This window comes from Hypomesus nipponensis, chromosome 18, assembly GCF_054491055.1.
Source record: "Hypomesus nipponensis isolate SF chromosome 18, ASM5449105v1, whole genome shotgun sequence".
Lineage (NCBI taxonomy): Eukaryota > Metazoa > Chordata > Actinopteri > Osmeriformes > Osmeridae > Hypomesus > Hypomesus nipponensis.
The window spans coordinates 9,461,452-9,488,287 of NC_140378.1; the positions used below are offsets into that span (position 1 = coordinate 9,461,452).

Sequence of the window (26,836 nt, forward strand, 5' to 3'; positions counted from 1 at the left end):
TGGTTGTCGCCGTGGGCATTTTGCCAGCTATCAAAAAAGCAAAACTCCTGGTATTGAGATAGGCTGCAGTATTGCTTTATTCGATAAGGCTTGGGCATAGCTACTTAATGCATATAATGCTCATCATCCAACTGAATAGATGTGCCTTTGTGACTATATACTGAGAATTGGCCATGCAATTACTGTGCATTTCAAACACCAAGGTCAAGTATATTAAGTTTGAAAGTTACCCTGTGGAGGCTACAGTATTATCCTGTTATTAATCGATTATTATCGCCTTTGATATTATTAGTAATATTGTTATATATAGTGGTGTTAGTAATAATATTATGTCTATGATGATAACAACCATAACAACAATTGCAAAGAAAAAAAAATGTGTTGCTTAAAATACTCTCCTTTGGGTTTTGTTCTTCCTTTCAGCTATAGTTTGTCACAACCACACTTCTACACTAAACACTGTCTAGTATGATATCATGGTATCATAATCACTTAGAGTGGGCTCAGTAAAATCAGTGGGGACCCAAGCTTTGGCTGTTGATTGGTGCCAGTCAGCATGACCTGATATTTCCTATTAGAGGAGATCATACGGAAACAATGATGTCATCAAATGAAGGAGACGTTTCTACTTCTATCAGAAGAGGGCAGTGTATGTTCGTTTTATAGCTGTTCATACCAAGTGAAGGGTCCACAAGAGTGTCCCGACCACTCTGCTGGTCAGATATCATGCTTCATGTCGGGAGTTCTCCCATCCCTAAATGCTAAAACCATTATTTAAATATATATCTGACATTAAAGCTATAAAGGATAAACCTTTGCCAAAACAATTCCAGTTTAAACACTTGAGAGGCATTTTTGTCACTGATGTGTGGTGTTTTTTCTGATTGACTAATAGAATGATAGATTGATTGGTCAATGCTGAATGCTTGCTGTAATTGCAAAGGAATGACAATGACTACCAGATTCCTCATTACTCTGTGCCAAACCCAATGTGCAGGCGCTGGTCTTACTTAGCCACTGGAGTGTGCTGTTGTCCCACTGGCTCTCATGCCGGGTGTTCCCTGGAATTGAAATCCAATCAGATCATACCATCACATGACTGTGGTATGACATGGTCTCATGGCCTTGTTGACAGCTGTCCTCAAACTGTTATGATAAAGGTCCCATCTCATTGTGAAAGCTCATGGGAGGATTCATTATGCATTATCCCTGTGGACTGAATTGTTTGAATGACAGCTTCTGTCATTCTGCTTTTGTCTGACACCTGCCAGTCCCCTGCAGAGACACTGTCACACCTGAAGTACTGATCCATCTCCCACAAGTCTCCTGGTTGATGGTGTCTAATGAATGGTTCTAGCACCTTCCTGTTTGACAGGGTATTAATGGTTTTATGGAGCCAGTGATGTGCACAGCCCTCTCTATGCTGAGGAAGCAGAAGCTTGTTAAATGGATGATGAATGCTGTCAGGTGAATTGGTCTGTTCTCTAAGCAGGGGAATGTGAGGCAAAGAAGAGAAAGAGATATGTGCTATTCCTGAGGAATCCAAACTAGTACAACGTTTTGCCTGCGGTTGAAAGAGAGCATGAAAGATAAATAGAAAGAAAGACAGAAAACCTTGATTAAAATGATTCCCCCTAATTAGTCTAAACCACAGTCTCTAACCATCTGCTCAATAGATAAATGCTCCAGTGATAATAGGAGAGTAACGGCCTGTTGACCAGATCTGTTTACCATGGAAGCATCTCCATGTGATTACAGGTGGAACGCTTGGCGACTCCCTGTAATTGGCTCCCAGGGTGTCAACAAGCCTGTTTGGTATTCACACGCCCAGAGCTGTGACTCAGAGGCTGTGAGTGACAGGTCAGGGCGCAGGTGCAAGGTGGCAGACAGACCATGCCTGGGTAATGTGTGACATTCTCCTCTTATCTCTCCCTCTGTTCTATCCCTCAACCCTCGCTCTCTCTCCTTCCCTTGTTTCTAGACAACCTTTATGCAAGTTTCTTTTTCCATCACCATAGATGTGTGATACATGTCATTTTTGATCCCCTAGTGCAACAGAGGGGTCCTTATGGGAATAATGAAGTGAGGATCCTGTTAAGAAAGGAATTAGTCATTGAAGAAAGAAAGACTAAATAAAAGAAAAAAGAAAAAACAGTGTGCCTTTGCGATTAGGGGTGGCTACTGGGGTGAAACGGTTTTGCTTTACTCCAACGCTGTGTGTGTCAGGGCTCACTGAGGGCAGAGCTTGAATAAACTAGCAGACCAGCTCACCTACTACACCTTCTACCTCTATCACAGCTGTGGTGGCAGGAAGAAACAGGAAGAGAAAATGTGAGTGTGTTTTTTGGTGTGTGAGGATGCACTTGGTATGCACTTAAATGGTGTCACTGGTGTTACCGCAACAGTGGGAAAATGCCTGACACATCCATGTAATTTTATGTATCACAAGTTTATTCATCATCCATAGCTCTTTATATCTGTACAACAAGAAGTAAATATTCTTAAAACTCCATATTTGCATAACATATTTAAAACCAACAATACATCCATTATCATCATCATCTGACAGAGTAAACAAAAAATGCAGGTTGGTTCATCTACAGTTTAGTCAAAAAACAGGAAAACACAGTGTTCATTCCAACTAACAGTACTACATATTCCATTCAGCCTCCAATAACTCATTTTCAGTGACTGGAAGGAGGAAGACAGAAGAAGGGTCTGTTGGAGAGATGGTGTTAATTTAGCTGAATTAATTTGAGGGATCATTCTTGCAATGCAAACATCATTTCTCGGGGTAGGAACAAATTCACCTGGTACTGTGTGTTACTTGCTTGATCAAAGGATTTAGGTTGAGGACTCACTGTCATGCTGCAAATCTCATATCTGGTTAGGTTGTCTGTGCACTGGGATTCACAGTGTCAACCAGGAGTAGGCGGTTGGACTGCTTCTCCTCAGGGGAGCAGGAACATTTGCTAGAACATGTTTATCTGTCAATGCTTTGCTCCAATTCCCCCACAGCTAACATAGTCTCAACTTTAATACAGGTTGTTCCTTGACTCTTAACACCCAAAATACTGTATATCTATGCACTTCTTGATCTTCTGTTGTACTTTCTAAATGCAGTATTTGTATGAGGCTTTGAATAAAAGCATCTGCTAAATGAATTAAATGTCTGATGTCGTGTAACATTGCCTTTCTGAACCAATGTAACTGCTAGTCCTTATGACTCCAGTTGTCCATTATATGTGTAAGCAGGACAGCACATGTTGTTAAGGGTTCTAGAATATGCCTCCTTAACATCTAACTCTACTGAACCATACAGACACAGACAGTACTCATAAATACTGCAACTTCATGCCTTGGACATCCTGCTTCTAATATTTTCATCTCCCAGTCAACTAGGGTTAGATTATTGCTTCATCAGACACAGAGGACACAAACAAACACATATAATCTCAATGTCAGCATGTCTACCAAATTCATTTAATCTGTAAAATACTAAAGGTAAAAGGACATGGTATCTACATAGGCCTACAGTTTCATCACTCTACTACGTTCAAATATATGTCGGTCAGACTCAGCAGTGACATTGTTCATTTACAGTACAAAAAGAGCACATGGGGCAATGGCATTCTGCACACGAGGACACTGTTCCAAAATATAAAAGTAAAAGATAAGAGTGTGCTTGGGGATTAGAGTGCGTGACAACATGAACTGAATGCTGGGTGGAACTGTAAATCGATAAAAACTATACATATTTCCGAAAGAAAATCTTAAGAGGACAAAATACATAGTGAAGTATGAGGGAGGAATTTAGCACGACCATCATCAGTAGCATAATGAGGACACATTCAGTCATGTAACAACAGTGAGGATCGATTCAATTTCCCTCATCCCTACCTTGCTGTGATACTTAGTCCCTAAGCAAAAACTATTAGGAGCCTTTCACTCTAGTATTTATACTTCAAAGTGTCTTTACAGTGAGTGCGATCGGTAAACCATTTTCTGACCAAAACTTTAAGGAATTCAGTATGGAAGTATTCTGTGTGGAAGTGTTCAAAGGTATGGATATGATCAAATTATGTCTAGTAACTAAACAGACTGTGACAGAGCCAGGAGCAGCCACGAGGTGGAACCCTGTTGTTGTGAGGTACATAGCATGACACTACAGAGGAATCTCCACTCATCCCTTCTCACATCAATGTCAGCACAGCCCTAACTGCCAACAAGAACAAGAAGACACACAATGGAGCCATAATCTTCAAGTTCTGATTGAACATCCAAGCGTCAGGCCAATAAAGTGGTGGCGATTGAATCATGGGGAGTTGTGAATCTCATAACTTCTCTCTATGTTACAGTGTGTGCCCTAGTGTTGAGCAGGGGATTGTCTCAGTCTTAGTCTTTCTTACGAGGGCTCAGTTCCTCAGCTTGGCCAGGGTGACTGGAGATCCTCCAGTCTCTAGTCTATGGGCCCTTCTCTTCTGCTTTCAGAGGATTCTGCCCCGGCATATCTGCAGAACGCAGGTCCTCCTGCTGCTACTGGAGAAGGGCCGTGCCAGAAGAGGAGGAGAGACGACTGCCAGATGGATGGAGGAACGAGCTAAGAGAAGTTTCCAAAGGAGGCTGCAGAAAAGAGAGAAAAAGGTCAAGGGGTATGCATTGGTAAAAAGACAACATCACTGGTTATCGCTCACTCCATGGCCTTGTCCACACACAACAGAAACACACACACACATGCGCACAACTCTTTTTCATCCAGAACCCCTGCCACTTGAACCCCTGCCAATCCTTCCCATCCTAAGCCTTACATCCAGTCTTTGAGGACCTTTCTAATACATTAATCCTGAGTTCATAGCCTTTTACTGACCTCAATAAGATATCGTTGTTGTGCCCTTTACAATAGGAGTTTATTTACAACCAGTTTTAACACTAGCCCTCATCCCTGGTATAGAGACTGTAGATGGTGAAACCATCAGTGAAGTAAAGGAAAAAGCAAAGCACTCAGACTCACAGTGGGCATATTCTCAAGCATAACATTTGAAAGTAAGAAACTTTTGGGGATATATGACCTGCGTGACATTAGAGAGAGAGGAAGTGTATAGAATCGGGTGGTCAGGGAGGGAGAGAGAGATGGATGGGCCAGATGTTCAACCATCTCCTGTCAGGATTTATGTGAAGGGGAGGCAGATGGGATCATAACTCAGATGCACACTTTCCTATGTGGGCCTGCTAGTCTCTAGTCAGACAGCACAGTCAGACCAACAGCCAGATCAACAGACAAATAGACTTACATACAGGCAGACAGGCAGACAGACAGGCAGACAGGCAGACAGATGGAGAGACAGGCAGGCAGACAGACAGACGGATGTACGGCATCATATCTTGGTTATCACTCTTCCTTTGGCCTGCCTCTCTATTTCTGGAGACAACAGATGTGCCCAGTTGGTTTCCTTGACAACTCGCAGTTGTCTCAGCCTGAGGTGCCTCCAGGTGACTATGGGCAGCAGGCTTTCTGAGTTTCAGATGGATGGAAAGCAAGAGAGAGGGGGGCAGACGTCTGGCATTTCAAGTCTGAGTCCGACTCCCCTGGTGGATGGAGATGAGGAGCCACCTGTCTCCTCAAACACAGACATCAGACATGTTTAACATGACTAGCTGGTGGTTCTGATGGACACAGCGGCTGTCTGCCAGCTGATCTTTAGAAGATGGGTTCACTGTGTTTCCCATGGAGCCTATGTGGGGCTTATAGCTTAGAGGAGAAAGGGAGAAAGCGCGCGGGGGGGGGTTGATTAAGGTTGGGGAAGAGGCGTGAAGGTATACCTGTGTTGAAGACAAATGTAATGTTCTTCTTTCGTGTGCCTGCCACACTCCCTGGTTGAGCCCATTCATCTATTAAGCACAGTTCATTGGGTAGACAGAGCCCTGCGTGTGACTCTAAGGGGCTCCTCAAGGGCACAGAGCATCAAAACAACGCTCCCAACGACAAGGTTACCCTGGTGAGCGCTCCCACAGCAACTGAGCTGTTGCTGACAACAGTTTTGGAAAAGTGGGGGGGGGGTTCGACGTCATTCTGGTTTTCCGCTAATTACCACTGAGACTTTGAGACCAGCCAGATGGCAACGCACACACACACACACACACACACACACACACACACACACACACACACACACACACACACACACATACACACAAAGCCTAGGAAAGAAGACGTTCGAGGAGGGACAGACAGTTTACCATAGAGAGAATAAACAAACAGACACTAACATGCCGAGGCTAGGTAGGAGTACACTGCTCCCCTGTGGCCAAGCCAGGTGTTACTGTGTTACTGCTGTTACTGTGTTACTGTTTTACTGTGTTACTGTGTACCTGCTGTTACTGTGCTACTGCTGTTACTGTGTTACTGTGTCACTGTGTTACTGCTGTTACTGCTGTTACTGTGTTACTGCTGTTACTGTGCTACTGCTGTTACTGTGTTACTGTGTTACTGCTGTTATTGCTGTTACTGTGTTACTGTGTTACTGCTGTTACTGCTGTTACTGTGCTACTGCTGTTACTGTGTTACTGCTGTTACTGCTGTTACTGCTGTTACTACTGTTACTGGTTTACTGTGTTTCTGCTGTTACTGTGTTACTGGTTGCTACTGCTGCTGTTACTGTATTACTCCTATCCCAGACACACAAGCACACACACGCATGGTTCTATGAGATCTGCCAAAAGGTTATGAATTCATAAAGATACAGTGCTGCCATTGATGCATACTGTAGTCTATTATTCTTTTAGGAGATGAATGCCAGGAGATGTGTCCTGCGGAGGGTCTTGAAGAGCTTTGAAAGGAGAGTGATCAAATATATGTTAGCACACAGGTTCGCGCTAAGTAAACACGCACCCACGGAAAAGTGACTTTCAGACAGTGGCACACAAGTCCAACAAAGACCCAGGCACTGCCATGCAGAACAATGGAGCTGCTTTGTAAGGCCCTAACAAAGGCACTGAACACATTTAAAAACTGGCTGCATGACACACATACACATACACTCACACAAATTACCCACATACACACACAGACACACGTAACTCAATTTTTATTTACCAGATATTTTTTCTCATTATCTCTGCCTGTGATTGTGTGGGGAGCATTTTTGGAAATGATTTGCAACTGAAGTAATAGGGTTTTGCGTTTGCTGTGAATCTCAAGTATTGAGCTTGTGAGGCTCCCCGAGGTAGATTACTGAGGAGCAGAGTGCAGGGCCAGGGGAGTGCACTGAGGCAGGCAGCTGGTCTTCTCTCCCCACAACTAAACCTCCATATAAGGGCTGGTTGCAGGCTCCATTACTGAGGACATACCATGCACAACTGCCTACACTCTACCTACCTTTCCCCCCCGCAATCTCCACGTCTCCCACAATCCTCATCACCACATCCGAGTGGTTCTATACAGTAGTCTCTGCCCCCTATGTTTGATATATATTTCTGCCCTGCCTTGCATGTCATACCCCCACCCCCCATCATCGCCTTGACCCCTCTCCCCAACTCTCCTCTCTTTCCCCTCTCTCTCTATGCTTCCAACTGCGACAGTAATTCATGTCATGCCCTTAACACTTCTATTCAATCTCCTCATTCTTATCGACCCATAATGCCTCCACCCTTTGGGAGACACACACACGCTGCTTCCAGATCCATCACACATCATTAAATCTCATCAGTCAGCATTGGAAACAGCCCCCATCTAGAAGAGACACCCAGGTGAGGCGGTGGGTGAAGGGGGCTGATTACAGAGAAACAAAACAGTGATGAAGGTAGAAAATAAGAGATGGAAAGAAAATGAAAAGACGAGATGAGAGGGAAAAAGAGGAGGGCCTCCTTTTCCCTCCTCTTCTTATTTTCTATATGATGAAGGTGACCTGAGGACAAAAAAAGAGTCTTGAGAAAACACTTTGGGGCATATCAGGTGAACTTCTAGAAATTCTAGACATTCAAGAGGATCTGAAAGTGACTTTTAGTGAAAATGAGTGACCTCATTCGCAGTTCAGACCACCTTAACAGCCCACAACCATTTGTCTACTCTTGCTCACCTGGCTTACTCTGGAGTTAGTGACTGATCGATATTTAATAATGTGTTCAGTTCTAGAAGATGAATCAGGTATGACAGCCTACAGGGCTTCAATCTCAGTTTGAGGTCTGGCATGTTAGAACAATGACATGGTACTGACATGGAGAGCTTGTGGTTTAGGGCATGGCTGGCAGAAGGAGATATGAGAGAGACAAGGACTGAAAATGTGGAATCTGTGATATCGTCTAACACTCCAGGCAAACATTTAAAAAGCATCTTGCTCACACAATTTATCTGAGACCGGCTCCACCTCATGGGTGGAATGTTTAGATGATTTGTCTGGTCCATATAACCAATCAGGTCCCGTACAGTACAAACAGTTGTGTGAAAATAACTGAGCAGATATTAAGACAAACAAATTTCACAAGGCTGGGACCAAAGTTCACCAACATAGAGATCATTATTATCTCATTATTCCTCATGGATTTCTACATCAAGATTTATCAGTCATTGCATCTTCATCTGGGGTCTCAATAATACCTGAGCTGCAAACACAGCTTCATTTCCCACAACGTTTGGAGGTACAGGCTAGTACCTCTGGTATGTCCTATAAGCACAATGTATTTCCTTTACAATATTTTTGTAAAGTTTGACAGAAGACGACAATGTTCATTTGATATTACTACATGTTTTGACATAACTTGCCAACATGCTTTCGAGAGAATGCAAGAGCACTGAATTCTCAAGTCGGAAACAGCATTTTGCTATGGGGGCAATGCTTTGATCATTTGCCACCAGCTCATCATGTTGCCTACAGATCTGCAACCTCTCCTTACACCTACACCCCATCTCTCACCCTCACCTAGCAGAACCTCAGGTGTTTTGCGAGGGCACCCAATTAGCTATCTCATATAGCTCAGAGTCAAGGCCTGTTGAACTGGTAAATTACATTTGCTTCACTCTATTAATAAAAGTGTCCTACACAGCATTTTAATTTCCTTCGTCTCTCTTGAGTGAGGGGCACCAAGCACACACTCAGACTGGCATTGGGACTTCCAACCATATCTGGTGGGGGACACACGTGAAGGCAACATTAGTTTCAGGAGACCGTCTGTCGAGAGGCCATCTGTCTGTCCTGTCCATCCAGCCTGTCAGCGCTCACGCTGGGTCAGGTTGTTGATAACTGTGTTTAAGGAACACATCAGTCAGCCTGAAGAAACGTACACAATCTGAACACAAGCCTACACCTCAACGCTACACCTCAACACTACACCTCAACACTACACCTCAACACTACACCTCAACACTACACCTCAACACTACACCTCAAGCCTACACCTTAACACTACACCTCAACACTACACCTCAACACTACACCTCAACACTACACCTCAACCCTACACCTCAACACTACACCTCAACACTACACCTCAACACTACACCTCAACACTACACCTCAACACTACAGCACGCACACAGCCACACACACACAGCCACACACACACACAGCCACACACACACTCACACACACACAGCCACAGGCCTGACCTCTGCTGAGCAGCTGAAGGTTCCGGACCTCCTCTCGAACCTGAAGCTGGAGGACCTGCTGGAGGACTTCCTGCCTGAGCGTCTCCTGGACAATGCCCATCCTCTGCAGCTTCTCCCCGTTGAGACGCAGCAGCGCACGCCCTGGGCAGGCGAGGGAGGGGGACAGAGAGAGACAGAAAGAGATAGAGAGAGGGGGCTGATGTTAGGAGACCTGACACCCTAGAAGAAAGATTGAAACAAAACCATCTGAGGAACCATTTGCAGCTGTGTTCTGGCAGTGTGTGTGTGGGGGGGGAGAGGGGCTGTCTTTAGCCTTTTAATATGCATCTGAATGTCAATTGTGTATTTTCATCTCTTATGCTGGATTTACCATGTTAATAACAGTGAACACATTAGTACAGGAAGCATCTCTCCAGGCCAGCTTTACAAAGGGTTATTTCACTACACATTTACGATGCCATTACCTAATCTAAACATCACGCTTTATCATGTGCACACACACACACACAGCAGGGCAGGGATTTGTCCTTCAATGGTGAATCTATCATACCTGCAGCAGCCCTATGTGAGGTCCACATCATAATTAGACTCATTACTCATGCTGTTCCCTTTCCAAATCAATCCATCCATTCTCATTTCCCCTCTGTGAACATGGACAAATCTGTTCCAGCACACAAACTCGCGCAAACACATTCATTGGGGAAGACATTTAACCCGTGCTTGTTACTCCTTGTCATATTCTGTGGCTGTTTAATGCCAGACATGGAGCCATGTTAGTAATACATATTACTGTGGCAGAGGAGTGAAGAGGGGAGGGGAGAAAGGGAGGGAGGGGAGAGGTGAAGGGATGGGGTGAAGAAAGGATAGAGGGGACGAGGAATTGATAGCCATCCTAACCGCTCCCCCTCCTCTCTGACTATGAAATATAAATGTCCTTAATAAAGTGTCAGCAGTGATCTTTTATCAGGGAGAATATAGAAAGGGAGAAGTGATTCCTGTGTCTGATTCCTACTCTTATGTCTGCCTGTGGGCCACTGGGCAGTAAAGTCCTCCCCTTCCATTCTTCTGATATTTTATTTCTTCTCATTTCATATTAGATCTTTCCCCTTTTTCTTCTCAGTGGTTGGTGGTCGTCTTGTGGACAAGGGGCTAGTGTACTTAATGGAGACATTTATTTCAGATTCGTGCTTCTTTGTCTTGTACTCAGAACTCTCACACTTCCCCACCCAGAGAGGTTGCTACTCCTCAAGGATGCAAAACAAACACACCTGTGTTCTGCTTCTCCTTACCTGTATTGTGTCATGATTGTATGATGCATACAAATATCATTATGTCAGGATACTGCTTTGTGTAACAAACTAGGATTATATTGTACTATTATTAAGATGGATTAGTTGTCTCAGTTCTATAACGTTATTCTGTAGAATAGACTACAAGACCGCCCAGGATGGGATAGGACAGGAGAAGAGAGGGAGAGAGGAGAGCAGAGCAGAAGAGAGAAGAAAAGAGGATGAGAGGAGAGGAGAGGAAAGGAAAGGAGAGAAAGGGAGAGGAGAGGATGAGAGGAGAGGAAAGGAGAGGACATTGACCTACATTCTGACAGAAGGTCAGGACACACCACCTCCACTAAGGCTAAGTTTCCCCATGCAGCTATCACAAAGGAAAATATCAGAGTTGTCCTCCTGGCTACTTCAAAGAGACAATGCTTCAACAAACAGCAAGGTTACCTCTCTTAATGGATGTATGCGTGCATACGTACCCACGAGTGCGTGAGCATGTGCTGTATTTCCAAGACATTGTTCCTGCTGTTTGTCTGTGGAAAGGATTGGGTTCCCCTCTGATCTACAGTCCTTTTTTTATCCATGCCCAGGGGCTTTTAACATCTCTATCTTTCTGTTTCTCTCTCACACCAGACACACAGACACATCCTTATCAAGTCAATACAATGAAAGACCACAAAGTTTAAAGAGCAGAGTAGAGAATAACTTTTGTGTTTTGAATCATATCAGCTCAAGGTTTATCACACACACACACACACACACACATCTCCTATTCCCACTACTCTTTGCATCAGTTGGTGTGTCTCCCTCCTGCCCCTAGAAACTGTGTGTCCTAGAAACTACTGGCCTTGGTCTCCCTGGAAACAAACGAGACCCAGCTGATGAATATAGCTCCAATCAATTCCTCACTGACAGACTTGATACAGCGGCATCCAATAATGGCCTGCAGATAGACAGAACGGAGTTGTCAACACGAGGAACAAAAAAATTGAAGAGAAGAAAACAAAAGCTTCTGTTTCTTCTGGAGAGACAGACATGTTCTATTCGCCCACAACATTAATTGGTTCTTAACAACTGTCTGAGGGCAGGCTGGAGCTGTTACTGTCATGGCCGTAAAGATAACAACACTTTAGTTAGACAACAGAGAGAGACTGAGAAGAATATGGCTCCTTTCATGAATGTGTTTTCAATTTATTTCTGGTGTGAAAGGGCACAAGGACTGCAGACGGTAGCCACACACACACACACACTGAAAAAAAGGTACATATTGTATCAGCTACTTCTCAAATTGTGTACAAAGTGTTTGCAGTAGAGTGGCACTGGCGACTATGGCAGACATTCAGAAGGCTGTCTTGCTGTTCGAAGACACTGAGTTCAGTAGAGTGGATACAGACCAATACCAGCACCTGAGCATTGTGTGTAGAATTCACCATATAACAATGGCCATTCCAAAAAGAGCCATACATAAGCTGTTATAGCAGTAGAATGTTGCTGGTGTATACATAAAGAAATGTGTCTGTGTGTGTGTCCCTGTGTGTGTGGGTGTGTGTGTTTGTCTGGGTGTGTGTTGAGGGGAGATAGCTGAGTGAATACATAAAAGAGGAGTTCTGCTTTTGCTGCTACAGTGGCAACATCCTTTTTGATGGGTTATCTGGAACCCTGAGGCAGACAGATACAAATAATGTGTGGCATATCTGTGTGTGTGTATTGTGTCTCCAGGTGTGTGTGTGTGTTGTGTCTCCAGGTGTGTGTGTGTTGTGTCTCCAGGTGTGTGTGTGTGTGTGTGTGTGTGTGGCGTGTGTGTGTGTGTGTGTGTGTGTCGAGGTGCTGAGTGAATAAGTGAGTGGTGGCTGACCCTGCAGCAGAAAAAAGCAATCTGTTCTCTGTGAGAGACTCTGAAAGGAGCTGCTCCATATGTCTACCCTCTCAAGGCTAAGGCACTATGTGTGTGTGTTTGTGTGTGTTTGTGTGTGCCTGTAGATGTGTGTGTGTGTGTTTGTGTGGTGGTTACAGTAAACCATTTTTGTTCCCATAGCTTTCCCTTTCTTTCATAAAAGACACAGTGTTCATTCTTAGCCAAGCATGAATGCACCTAAATCTTCTTTGGGAGATTTGGGTGTAAACCGTCTTTAAGTTCCCTAGTTGAAGCTAAGCTCTGGAACCAGGAAACTAAAAATACAACTTGAGTGAGATTTGATTTCAAACAGTAAGCCTTTCAGCGCCTGTACTGCTCCTACCTTCTGGACTAAAACAACTTCAGGAAAACAGCAGTTACATCAACTACATCCACAACTCCATAGTTTATGGGCATGCTGACTTGTACAGGTACATGTCCATGTTTTTGTGTGCTGTGTGTGTGTGTATGTGTTAGCTGTGTGTGTGTGTGTGGTGTGTGTGCTGTGTGTGTGTGTGCTGTGTGCTGTGTGTGTGTGTGTGTGTGTGTGTGTTACCTGTGATGGCATGGTGAGAGAAAGCCTCCACGTAGGTCAGGTAGTTGTGAGGACAGTGCTTCTTGAGCCACTTGCAGACGTCCTGCTGAGTCCACAGCACCACTGGTTTGGACAGGCTGGACAGCGTAGGACTGGTGTGGTACACAGTGAAGGCCTCGCCTGGACGCAGCTGAAGCACACACACACACGCACGCACACACGCACAGGATTATTGGCTGCTTTTTCATTTTCTTCAAATTGCTTCAAATAAATGGTTCTGTAATCACTTTTCCACTTGAAAAAGCAGACTTCTGTTTGTTTATGCAATCACACACATGCACACACACACGCGCACACACACACATTTAACCACCAAAAGAACAGCATAAGGTGTCAAAGTACTCAGGGAAAATCCCAAACATCCTTTTGTCCCTGCTAACTAGCATCACATGACTTCCCTCCCCTGTATGACTACACAGTTTGCTTCTCATTCTTCTCATTTTTCACAACAAGATGTTTGTAGCCATGACTACATGCTGTACTGTATGTAGTTTCTAGGAGACTAGACTGTGAACCCACATGTATCACTCTATTTAGATTACCTGTACCTTGTGTGTTCGTGTTTGAATTGTGTCACAATATTGTACATGCCCTTCTTTGCTTGTGTGTACGTGTTTCAGTGTGTGTGTGTGTGTGTATCGATGCATGTGTGTGTATGTATGTATGTGTGTGTGTGTGCATGTTTGGGTGTGTATTGAATCTTCTATTTTCCAGGTCATCTCACATTTCATCTCACACAATCAGCAACAAGAGCTCTGACTGGGATCACTGCAGCATCGGTTGCCCTAGTGTTTGTCAGCCTCATCTCTCACACACACACAGACACACGCAAAGTAAATGGCCACTGCCAACAATTGTCACAGTATTGACAGTGGGCTGGGCGTGGGTTAATAAGGCTTGTTAATGAGGTCATGGACAGTTAATAAGGTTGGAACCAGAGGTCTTTCCTCCCCATTTCCTCTTCCAGAGAAAGATTATTCATATGACAGAGCCAGTATCTCTCCCTCTTTCTCTTTCTCTTTCTCTTTATCTCTCTCTCTCTCTCTCTCTCTCTCTCTCTCTCTCTCTCTCTCTCTCTCTCTCTCTCTCTCTCTCTCTCTCTCTCTCCCATTTCCTATTCCAGAGCAAGATTATTCATATGACAGAGCCAGTATCTCTCCCTCTCTCTCTCTCTCTCTCTCTCTCTCTCTCTCTCTCTCTCTCTCTCTCTCTCTCTCTCTCTCTCTCTCTCTCTCTCTCTCTCTCTCTCTACATGCGTGGCATGATAAGAAAGACAGGATTGAACAGAAGTCACAGATATCCTCCTTAATTTCCACTATGAAGTGTGGCTACACAGACACAACGACATACACTATATTCAGTAATATATTCAGTGGTTGTGCAAAATAATCTCCACTCACTCTCTGTCTGACTCTCTCCAAATTCCACATTCATATTGTGCATGTTATATCTCCAACCATATGCTCATATCCTTGCCCATACAGACACACACACACACACACACACACAGACAAAAATACGTGCATACACACACACACACACAGCCACTCTTAGACGCCTACTGGCTTGATGTGTTGTTTTGTAAGCCTTAATTGAAAACTCCATCTTTACGCTCTAGTCTGCATCTTGTTGCCCTAATTGCGTGCATACTTCAATCCATGCTCAATAATGTGCTGGAGCCTTCTTACCGTAATAAGCCCAAACCAAATGCTCCCCGTCCTTAATGAAGATTGAGTTAGTGAAGGTGTGAAAATGCTTGTTCTCACAGATGATTAAGTAAAGAATCATGCTAAAGTGTTTTCTCATTTTTGAATGGCCAGTCTCCCATGAGGAAGGGAAGTGTCTCACTGTCTCGTTGCTTCACTGTGCATAAGGGGTTGAAGTAAGGGGTTCAGCACACTGCAGTAGGACAGGGGGCACAGCAAAATGGAGAGAAGAGAGAGAAAGACAATGAGGGAAGAAATGAGAGGAGACTAGAGGACAGTTAGTGAAACTGACCTATCAGTAATTTGACTGGCTCAGAATTCCGGTGAGTAATGGCCTTCATTACGAGCATCACCTCACCCGATCCTTTCACACCTCCCTCCCTCCTTCACTCTCTCCTCTTCTATCCTATCCTTCCAGGCCATCCATCAGGGCCTATCTGCTCAGGCCAGATCTCTGCTGGAGTGTTCACCCTCAACCCCTGGAGATCTACTTCTGTCCAACACGAGACACTCTCCCATTCATTACACATGAAGGAGGAAGGTGAAGGGAGGGAGGAGGAGAAAGAAGGTGTGTCTGTGTTAGAGAGAGAGAGAGAGAGAGAGAGAGAGAGAGAGAGAGAGAGAGAGAGAGAGAGAGAGAGAGAGCGAGAGAAAGAAAGAGAGAGAGCATGCATACAACAGGTGGTAAAATAATGAGCAGCAAGAGGGACAGTAAGCGAGGCAGGGGAGGCAGGGGAGGCAGGGAGGGGGGTAGAGTGACAGCCCTCTGTATCCAACATCAGTCCTCCACGTTCAGACAGTTTCCCTTGAGGCTCAACTCTGGCAGCTAAAAAGGACACAGCATTCGTTCCAATATGATCTTTCTGTGTCTCCATTCTTTTCTTCTCCATCCTCTCATCCTCCTCAGGACTGCTGTTCCCTGTTCCATTAAACCTATCATTCCATCCTGCCATCTTCGTTCTTCCCTGCTTTCCCCACATCCCTTCCAGTCTCTCTGGACCTCTGTATTGATCATTCCGTATCTCACTGAGTATCTTCAAGCCACATCTCCCCTTTCTTTTCCCTTTGTTCTATGCTTTCTTTCATCCCCCTCTACTTTTCCATCTTATATTTCTCCCTCCCTCCCTCCCTCCCTCCCTCCCTCCCTCCCTCCCTCCCTCCCTCCCTCCCTCCCTCCCTCCCTCCCTCCCTCCCTCCCTCCCTCCCTCCCTCCCTCCCTCCCTCCCTCCCTCCCTCCCTCCCTCCCTCCCTCCCTCCCTCCCTCCACAACTCTCTCTCCCTCTAGGTCTACTTATCCACAGTTTTTCACTTCTCCTCTCCTCTCCTCTTCTTCCCTCCTCTCCTATCCCCTCTAACTCCTGCAACACAACCTTGAGCATTGAGTTTCCTCTCCTTAGTCTCTTTGTGTGCGTGAGTGTGTCTGCACATCTGTGTGTGTCCTTGGTCCCCCCAGCGGAGCTGAATCAGGGATTATTGGAGATGCTAAAAAAGTCCAGGGGCTTCTTAGAATTCACCCTCTGTGACTGATAAGCTCCCCTCCCTGCCCCAGCCTAGCTTCTCTCCACCTTTAGTACGCCCCTCAGCCCCCCCCCCCCCAGGACCTCACAGAGCCCCCAGAACCCTGGACGACTGCTCTGCATCTACACTCCACCCCCTCCCTCACTGATCAAAGAGTCTCAGCCAATTAGTACAAGCAACTGTGTTTGTTTAAGTGAGTGTGTGTGTTTGTGAGTGTGTGTGTGTGTGTGTGGGGGGGGGGGTATCAGTGTGTGTCGATGTCAAGGAGCTGGGGCAACAGCAAAATCAGAGCCATGGGAATGTTTCCCATGCTTACCTCCCTCTCTCCCTCGTCCCACCCCTCCTCTCTCTTCACAATCTCCTCTCTCTCTCTATCCAAACAGCCCACAGCTCTTTCCCACCAACATCCTTGGTCTCTCTTTCCTTTATCTTCCACAAGGCCCTTACCCTTTCTTGCTCTCTTCTTCCTATGCCCTCCCCCTCTCCCTTCTTTGTCCTGTCATTACTCAGTCAGCCCTTTAATCTGTCTTTCAACCCCAGAGACCCAGGCAGATTTGAGTGGCCCAATCCTTCTTCCATCCTCTGCTTTGCACGGGTCCATCCTGTGTCTCTCCTTCATACGTCTCTCCCTCTGCTCCTGCTCCTCTCTTCTACAATGCAGCAGGACTGCAGACATCCCTGTGCTTCCTGCATCCTTCAGAGTGTGTCCTGCTGCTGCAACCCTTCATTCTCTCTGTCCCTTTTGCCTGTCCTCTCATACCGCTCTCCCATTGGTTCCCTGCCAGCCTCGGAGCATGTCAAAGTCCCATGATCCTCTGGGGTTTGAGCAGACTTACCCCAGGAGAAAAGAGGCGCAAGCAGGGATTAGTCTGAGCTGTGGAGATCCTTGACTTCAACACATGGAGGGAGATAAACTGACACACAGGTCGCTTTGTGTCTCTCACTCTTTTCATTCACATTCTATCTCCGTCTCTCTCTCATTACATTTTTCTTCCTTCCATCCATATTCCTCCAGTCTATAAAGCTGATCCATTAGGCAGAGGGAATAAGAACAAAGCTTGATGGTCTCATTATCCAGAGCTGGTCATTTACTGCTCCCCAGACCCTGTCCAGCTTGATGTCAGCTTGGTGGGTCAGTGACTAAGGCTGGTAATGAGGAGAATAAACTAATAACAGAACCATCTAACCCAGCCACACCACCACGCAATTTAAATTCAAGGTCACACACATGTAGTCGAGCACGCACGCACGTGCACACACATACACACTGGTTGCAATGGTGCATGCAAAGCACAGCAGCTGTCATCTCGCCCAAATGGTGTCTACTAGCTTTCATTTTTTCTAATCGTCTGCTTCGCTCTCTCTCTTCATAGCTCTCTCACATACAATCCTCCTTATGATTTGTATTCAAATTCTCAACGTAGTTTGGATTGAACAGAGAAGAAGCTGTGTAAAGATATGAACTGAACCCATCTCCATCTGTCTCCTCACTCAGGGCCACGAGGAGGCTTGGTTTATAAGAAAGACAACTACAGGGGAATCATTCACAAACTTACACATAACTGCTTAAGCTCAAACTGACAGAACTACACTATCTAGGCTAATAGGCAGCTTCCTTTGGGTATTCACTACATACGCACACAAGCTGGGCTTTGTCTCATGTAACTTGTTTATTCATTAGTGCGGATGAGTGTAAACCAAGCTCATGGAGTCTAATCTAATCATCTGCCCTCTGAGAGCTAAATCGACACACGCGCACACGCAAACACAAATAAGAGTGAAAAGGGGGGAGAGAAAGATGACCCTAAAGCCTGTTGAATAAAGCATTGGATGGGCTTGCTGTTCAAAGTCCTATAGTCACCATAAATATTCTCATGGCATAAAGGAACCTCAGGCTCAATCAGCTGGAGTTGAGCATGACCACACTGAAGGAGCATCCTAAAGCATCCGTGAAGACGTTTTTTCCCAGACTTCTCTAACTCTGAGGCAGCCATTCTCTTCTGAATAATTGAATGTCTCGTGTTTCTGCACACGTTGCTCCACTCTCTGCAACTCATCTTTTCCAGACGACCCTGAAGAAAAGACCTGTCTCCTCAGGCTCTCTCCAGGCCCCAGCCGTCTACAGTACAATCAGGAAGATCGTTACACCACAGGCTGTTTTAGGTCAAGCACTGTACAAGGAAGTCCTAGAATAGAATGGGCCTTTTTCTTACTTTGTTATGGCCTGTTGTGGATCTTCCCAGATGGGATTTCATATTGCATGAGAGCAGAGAGTGGAAGTAACTGACATGCTGGAGTATGTCACTGCATGCTCACATGACCTCTTGATAGACACTGCCACCCAGCCGACCAATCAGCAGTCGCATTGCTGATGCTTCTTCCATGACAACACACCGGTGGCTCAGATACAGGTTATTGGATTGATACAAATGCTAAAGAAGTGGTTGTTTACACTCTTATGTTGTGACAGAACTATTACCTGCATTCCAAGTCTATGGTTTAGCAATCTGTGCTGTTACATAACCACCTCAGTCTCTCCAGCACGGTGCTGCTACAGTACCTGTGTCTCTGGTGATGTGGAGCATCAGCAATAACAGCCCCCCCCCCCTCCCCTGGGGATCCACCAGAGGACAGGAGCCGCAGCTGGTGAGTGAAGCAGGCCTGCACACCTCGCTGATGTTTACGTATGCAATTAGATACAAAGATCTTGTTCTGCACAGCTTCCTTTGTCATGTGTGTGTCTGTGTGTGAGTGTGTGAGTGTGTGTGTCTGTGTGTGAGTGTGTGTGCCTGTGTGTGAGTGTATGTGTACCTGGATGCCCTCTGTGCCAGGCTGCTGCAGTAGTTTGACAGTGCGTGTGTGGGTGGTCTTCTGGCCCCGCCCATCGTGCCAGGTCAGACTGCCCCCTGCGCGGCGAGGCAGCTGGTAGCTGAGCTCCTCAGCCGACACTGTGTGCTCCAGGGACGCACGGCAAAAACTGAAGCTGGATGCCGCTGGAGGGTGGGAGAGAGAGAGAGAGAGAGAGAGAGAGAGAGAGAGAGAGAGAGAGAGAGAGAGAGAGAGAGAGAGAGAGAGACAGGGAGTCAGGAAGAGAGAGAGAGACAGGGAGTCAGGAAGAGAGAGAGAGAGAGAGAGAGAGAGAGAGAGAGAGAGAGAGGGTTTTAAATGTACTGTAGCCATGCAGCGATGACAGACCAAAGGAACAACAAGACAAAGCCATGGTGAAAATTCCATAATAACGGCAGTAGTTTTAATTTAGCAAAGTACAAGGTAACCATGGATTCATGGAATTTCAATCATAATCCTGAATTCAAAACATTTCAACAGCAATTGTCCTAAAGAGATCTACCTCCGCCCTCCATCTGTCCGCCTGTCCCTCCCTCCATCCCTCCATCCCTCCATCCCTCCATCCCTCCATCCCTCCATCCCTCCATCCCTCCATCCCTCCATCCCTCCATCCCTCCATCCCTCCATCCCTCCATCCCTTCATCCCTCCCTCCACCATCAGTCCATCTGTCAGGCTCTGAGTCGTGTGAGTGACAGCTGTCGGGAGGTGAGTGCAGGGAGATCAGCGAGAGGCCTCCTCCCAAAGACAGACTCTCAGGTGACTGACTCATCTCTGTTGCCTCCACCCCACCCTGCTGCAGACCCATCACACAGCCCTGGGGAATCCTTCCCACTAGCAGAAACTCGTGTAAGAGCGTGTGTATAGCTGGTATTCATTATTCATTTTCATGTATGAAAACGTTACTTTCACAGACAGTACATAACTCTAGTATTCAGTATTGTGTGTTATCTCACTATGATATAGAGGCCCATATGCAGAATCTTTGGTTGGCAGTCTGTCTCCCACTTGCCAGCTCTTGTCTAGCAGAGAGAGAAGAAAGAAAGTGTTGGGATACTTTTAACTCTATCTCTCTCTTTTCATTCTTTTCTTTAGAATTCACTGCCTTTTTTTCCTTCTTTCATTTCACTCTATTGTTTTTCCAGATGCACGTATCTAAATAAAGACCCCAGTTTCTCCCTAAATGATCAGCCTCTGTGAAGCATTAGGGTCTAAATTGAAAATGCTCCAAAGAACTTTCTTCCTCTCCTCCCCTTCTCTACCCACTCTTTCCTTTGCACATGCCTTGCTTCCAGTCGGCTGTCTTATGTAAGCATTACTGCTGGCATCACTAAAGTGATTAGCGGCACAGAAAGAACTTGCCAAGTACAAAATATTTAATGAAGGATAAAGTATGATACCAATGCACATCACAGTCATGCGCAAAAGAGGGAGAAAAATAATACTGAATTAATCTTGGTTTATAAAAAGTGAATAACATTGGGCCCGAATGTGCAATTATCCCAACGTTTACTGAAAGTACTCAGTACTGAAAGTACTCAGAATGCTTAAAACTTGAACATTCAAAGGATTCCATTCTCTGTTGTCTCTCCCTTGCTCTCACCGGTCCATCTCTACCCTTTCTGTTTCCACATTGGTCATGTGCCATGCAGCTTGGGCTGACAAGGTCAGTGTGGTCATCAGAAAAGGAGCCTACAAATTGGGTTTGCGATATCGTGTTTATACAATTTTTCTTTACATAACCCTTGGGCCCATCATATTGTAATATTCCCTAACAATAACTGCCAATTCCCTCACTGGCTATGGTTCATGCAGCTAAAGCTAACACAATCAAGATTTCACTTCTTGAAATGGAAATAATCTGACAGTTGATTGAACTCTTGTGGGGGAAGGAAAAGCAGTTATGGTTTGCCTTTATTTGGAGACAGCTACAAACTCAGGAGAGTTCAGCCAATCCAAAGAGAGCTACATGACAGATGAGGCTTCTGGGAAACCCCAGCCTTCAGCAGAGCGAGGAAGAAGGAGCGTTCAGGTGAACACAAGGGAATCCAGAGTTCACAGAGCCATGATGGAGAAACGAAAAAGGATAGAAAAGATCAGAAAGAGAGAAAAGGCGGTCAGGGTGTAGTGGTCTGGACCCCCCCCCCATTTCTCCCTCTCTCCTACTTTTTCCTCCTCTCTCTCCTCCTCTATCTCCCCTCTCTCTCCCCTTGTTCTCCTCCTCTCTCACCCCTCTCTCTCCCCTCTTTCTCCTCCTCTCTCACCCCTCTCTCTCCTCCTCTCTCTCCTCCTCTCTCTCCCTCTCTCTCCTCTTCTCTCTTCCCTCTCACCTCCTCTTTCTCCTCCTCTCTCCTCCTCTCTCTCCCCTCTCTCTTCTCCTCTCTCTCTCCTCCTCTCTCTCCCCTCTCTCTCCTCTTCTCTCTCCACTCTCCCATCCCAGTCCACTCTTCTTCTGTACTTCTACGGACTACATCAACATCCTTCTCAGTCTCCCCTGTATACCCCTCTCTCCCTCCCTCCATCTTGCTCCCGCTCTCACTGGCTGTCATGTCCAGGTGTTCGGCAGGGCAAATACAGTCCAGCCCTGATCTCATTACTGTCACTCACACTGAGGGGGAGGAGACTGGAGGGAGACTGGAGGTATGGCAGAGCCCAGTCACCGTAAAGACTTGTCAATCATAGTCAGCTGACCAGAGAGGGAGGGGGAGAGGGAGATGGAGAGAGAAAGAGAGAGAGGGACAAAAGGATGTTGATGAATATTCTAGATACAGCGCCCACGTTCAAGAGCATTTTAATGTGACCTTTAAAGGTTACTGTACATGTCACATTAACATCCTGGTAGGCTAAGCACTCAGTTCCACTCTGCCCTCAATCAGTAACCCTGATGATCACTCATCTTCCAGCAGTCATACTGCCCCCTCTATGAGCTCACATTTACATCTTAACCTCTGGCTCTGGATCCACAGGAAAATAAAGCCTACCTCTTCATTGAGCTCAGCCAAATGGGATTAACAACACGCCCTATCATTGACACGTCGCTGGAAGGGACAGGACTGCTCCTGGCTCTCCTGGCAGCCGCTGGCATCAGCCTGCTTCTGCTCTCCCCCACAGGAGGAGAACTGGGATCGGACTGCCTCAGGGGTGTCATACCGTGAAAAGTACAGATTCCTTATGTAGGTTATAAGATCTGAAAGGATTACTGTAATAATTTGTCTGATCTGATGTAATTACAGTGTTAAACATCATCATGTCATCATTATCCATCAGCAAGTCATCCGGAAAGACTCCATGTCCATACTGTCCTCTCTGCCTGGTTACATACATGATCAAATTAGGCTTAGACAATGTCCCTCCCCCCTAACCTTTCCCATCATTTATTTTGTATATAATTTATTTGTTGCATACGTAAACAGAAGGGAAGGGATGAGAAGAGGGGAGAGGAGAGGAGAGGAGAGGAGGAGAGGAGAGGAGAGGAGAAAAGGGAAGAGTTATTCCCAGTCACAAACAAGCACACAGAGGGGTAAGAGACTCAGACAAGGGCAGACGGTTCCAGACAGGGCCTGAGGGGCTGTGGAGAACAAGCTCTAATAGGTCACAAGAACACAAGTCAGAAGGTCTCTGAGCCTCAACATTTGTCCCACCTCCCCCTTCAGCGTGGTACCGCAGTGAAAGGTAACCTCTCGGAGGTATTCATTTTTGAAAGGACAATTAGCAATTATGTATAGTACCCCTAGAAAGTCATTCCAAGCCAAATCCCACAATAGATCACCGGGCAGTTTTAGAATTGTGTGCCCCGGCCATAAGAGAACATTTTAATTTAGTCCCTGGACTGTTTTTTCTCCTGAATGTTTCCATTGGCCTTAACCTTGTTATAGTTGTGTACTTTCTCCACACACACACACACCAACCACTGATTTTGCAGAGGTTGTTATGACTAAGCCAAGATATGTTAGCCAAGCCCCCGTCCACTTGACACCAGCATCAACTACAAGCATAAATTCTTGGCACAGCCAAGCCTAGCAGCTCTACACCAACTACCAATCATTTCAGGGATAACATTTCTGTTTAAAGTCAAAGGTGTCCATAAATCTATTTCGAAAAAAATCCCCCTACTACTGCATTCCTCCATAATCTGCAAGTGGCTGAAACGTTATCTTGCATTCATTTCACGCCTGTGTAACACATTTAACCTAAATAACTAAATACAGTATCTCCAGTAAAAATACATAGCTCAGTTTCTCTATGTGTGAATGTAGCTCTGGTCTCTATTTGTCCCCGTGTCGCTGTGTGGTGAACCCCAGGCAGCACTATCCCACCAGACCCAGCCTCAAGCAGGAATGAGCCATGAAATGACAACATCTTCACAGAGCACAGGGAAGGAGGGGAATCTGGTTGAGGCTGAGGACGCATAAATATATATATATATATATATATATATAAATGAAGCTCTCTTTAAAAAACCTCCAGGGTCTTTTCCCATCATGCACTGCACTCCATTATCCACGGCGATATAAAACAATACTGTGAAGGCTGGAGTTACTTTTCACAGCGCATCAGTGTTCCTTCTATCACAGATACTCCAGGAGTACACACTGAGTCTAAACACATTGTGTGTGAGGTGTGTTTGTGCGTGTGTCTGTGTGAAACAATAGCCATTGTGTGCCAAAATTATTAGCTTAATAATAATAATTATTATTATTAAGTATTAAACCTAGTATCTTACAGACATGAACTGTAAGTCCACTACAACATCAAGCTCCTGGTCACGCCTGTGCCATGCAGGACAACAGCCACAATGGCCTCTAATGGGATCCTGTGTTTCAGCTCTGTTATGTGACACTGTCCCTCTGTCTCCTCAGACTGGAGAGGGTCTGTAGGGGGCAGAAATCCCTGACCTTAACCACCTCTTCAGACAGTCAGAGGATTGTTCCTATCTTATACTAGAACCCTTCCCCTGCCACACACACACACACACACACACACACAATCACCTCCCTCTGTGTTGTTGTGTGCTCACAGTTTATAGACCCCCCCTGGTCACAGGCAATGTCACTGCAGGGGGACACGGTACTATTGATTACCACCCCAGAGTGACAGATAAAACACTATTACAGATCCGATAGCACACACACACACACACACACACTCTGTCATTAGTGACAGTAATTTCCTGCCTCTATGACAGGTGCCCTTCATACTGCAGTGGAGGTGGGATGTTATGCTGGGACAGGTGAATGTGCAGGCACACACTTGAGAGGGTGAGATTCTGTTGGCCTTTTAAGAGGATAATAGGGTGAAGGAGGAGACCAAGCATGGATGAGTGAAAAGATGGAAGGATGAGAGGAGCAGGGGAGTGGGTGGACAGCAGGGGAGTGGGTGGACAGAAAGAGCTGAATAGGGAAATCCAGGGGCAAAGAGCGGGAGGAATGAATACATAGGTTGAATGGGTCAGACCAGGTGGGGAAACCGGAGAGGTGTGAGAGGAAACAGGAAGGCCTGGAGGGAGGAACTATTAGATCCAGGGATAGAGAGAGGGGGGGGGGATGAAGAGATGGGTCTGAGAGGTCATGACAGTTAGATGTTCTCTACTCTCAGCTCTTGTAAGACGACGTGCAGCCGCAGATTCAATCTGGCTGACGGTCGATAGCTCCGAGCTGCCCTGAATGAATGTCAGCAGAAAAGTGAAGAGCAGGAGGGGAAGGAGGAGAGAGGGAGGGTGACAGAGAGCTTATCAGGGGAGGAGGAGGGGGGACATACAGACTTATGGGGCTCATATAGTCCCATCAACAGGCTCACCAGACACTAGAATAAGAAGCTGTGATTGTCCAAACAACCTAACATGGCTTCCTGTCACTGTCTGTTCCTATCTTACCAATGTAGAGGCTTAGGAAAGCTAAACAGGAGATCTCTCAGCTAGAGATTTACTTTGAAAGGGATGTGCAGTAAACATGATGAATGCACAGTTCTTCTACCTCTGATTCTGTCTGTCAGGCTTCCCTTTGTCAAACCTGAGCTCTAATGAGCAGTCGTGGTATGATAAGGCCACTGCATAATGCTTATGTTAGTGCAGCACAGTAGAATGCTTCAGAACATCAAGCTAATGATGGCAGAAACTAAAATCAAACTAAAACTGTGTGTGTGTATTTTTGTGTGTGTTTGATTTGATTCTTTACAGGGGCAGTGAGACTAGAGCCATGTTCAGAAGAATCTAGCTACCAGCCTCTACTATTACCATCATGTAAGTGTCCGTCACACCAGTCAGGCTGAGACCTTGAAATGGACCCTAGCTGTGGGAGAGATAGCACATGAAAAGGCTAAACAGCTTGGAAAGGTCAACCATGAAGACCAAAACATTTTTCATGTTTAATTGCACAGTTGTGATTGCCATGGCCTACAACTGCATCTAAAAGAAGAAAATTGTTATGGACTTTGATCTTGAATAATTGAATATGTTTGTAAAAGGCGACATCAACACCCCATCTCATAATAACTAGCTACTCTCCTGACCGTGATGACTAGGATTTAATACAATAAAAATACAAATACTACTGTTCATTTAATTTACTTAAGTAATGTATTAACTGTATTATTAGTGAAAGCCCCTATTAGTCTGTTCTACTGGAGTTCATTGAGAAGAGAAAGCATTTAAATGATTCATTTAAGTAAAAACAAACATAAGTGCATCATTTTCCCACTCAAAAAAGATTGCTCTGATACATTTTTACTGCTGGTTGATTTTCCCCTTGACTGAAAAAACGCCTGTCTGAATCCATGAGCGTATGCCTACGCACAAAAGTATACACGGACTCATCTCAGAATTCTAAGAATAATGTTGCAGCATATTTGAAACACACACAACCCTGATTCACAGTCCAGGTTCTGTAGACAGTGAGCTAGAGGGTAGTGGAGGCTCCCAGGGTTACAGGACACTGATGAACAGCAAGCCCAGACTAACTGTCTGGGACGAGACAGAGAGCTGTACCTTCACAGATGGCTTGGAGAGCGGTCCGGCAAGGAACCACTTCAGTCCTTCTGTTGATCATGGACCCACACTTCACATTCACAGTCCAGCTGGCATTACCAATGTAGTAGGCATCCCATCCCTTTTGATTCCAGTTCTGATAATCCCAATATGAAAGAATGAGAGAGAGAGATAGATCAAGAGAGAGAGAGTTGTAGGGCAACTATGGAAGGCTATTGTAAAACTGCAAAGGAGTACTGAGTCTACAAACAGAGACGAATACACGGACAAACACACACTAGCCCCAGGTGACCAGCCTTGACTACAGTTGATTATAACGGTCACATGTTCTAAATCCATACCCGCACCACTACCGTGGCCTGATAAAGAGCATGGGAGATAGAGTGGTCACCAATCAATACTACATTGAGTGCAC

The 26,836-nt window shown here is 45.5% G+C and overlaps 1 protein-coding gene across 2 annotated transcripts; it reads right to left on the reverse strand.

Annotated features, from left to right (window-relative positions):
* Positions 1-4,372: 4,372 nt before the first annotated feature.
* samd10b (sterile alpha motif domain containing 10b) lies at positions 4,373-26,482 on the reverse strand. Of its 2 annotated transcripts, none has more exons than XM_084680943.1 (5): positions 26,422-26,482; positions 19,406-19,587; positions 13,332-13,500; positions 9,642-9,742; positions 4,373-4,623 (listed from the first exon to the last, which is right to left on the reverse strand). In XM_084680943.1, exons 1-5 carry the CDS (start codon positions 26,480-26,482, stop codon positions 4,537-4,539), a joined length of 600 nt encoding a protein of 199 aa, XP_084537069.1. In that variant the 3' UTR covers positions 4,373-4,536. The 2 variants fall into 2 exon arrangements, with proteins under 2 accessions (XP_084537069.1, XP_084537070.1); XM_084680944.1 differs by having other exon boundaries at positions 4,566-4,623; positions 9,602-9,742.
* Positions 26,483-26,836: the final 354 nt, after the last annotated feature.

Coding starts and splice junctions, on each gene's coding strand:
- samd10b (XM_084680943.1), bottom strand. CDS start 26,482: ATGATCAACAGAAGGACTGAAGTGGTTCCTTGCCGGACCGCTCTCCAA. Junction 13,501..19,405: donor CTGGCACAGAGGGCATCCAG/GTACACATACAC, acceptor TGTGTGCTTCAG/CTGCGTCCAGGCGAGGCCTT. Junction 9,743..13,331: donor CTCTCACCATGCCATCACAG/GTAACACACACA, acceptor TCGCCTGCCCAG/GGCGTGCGCTGCTGCGTCTC.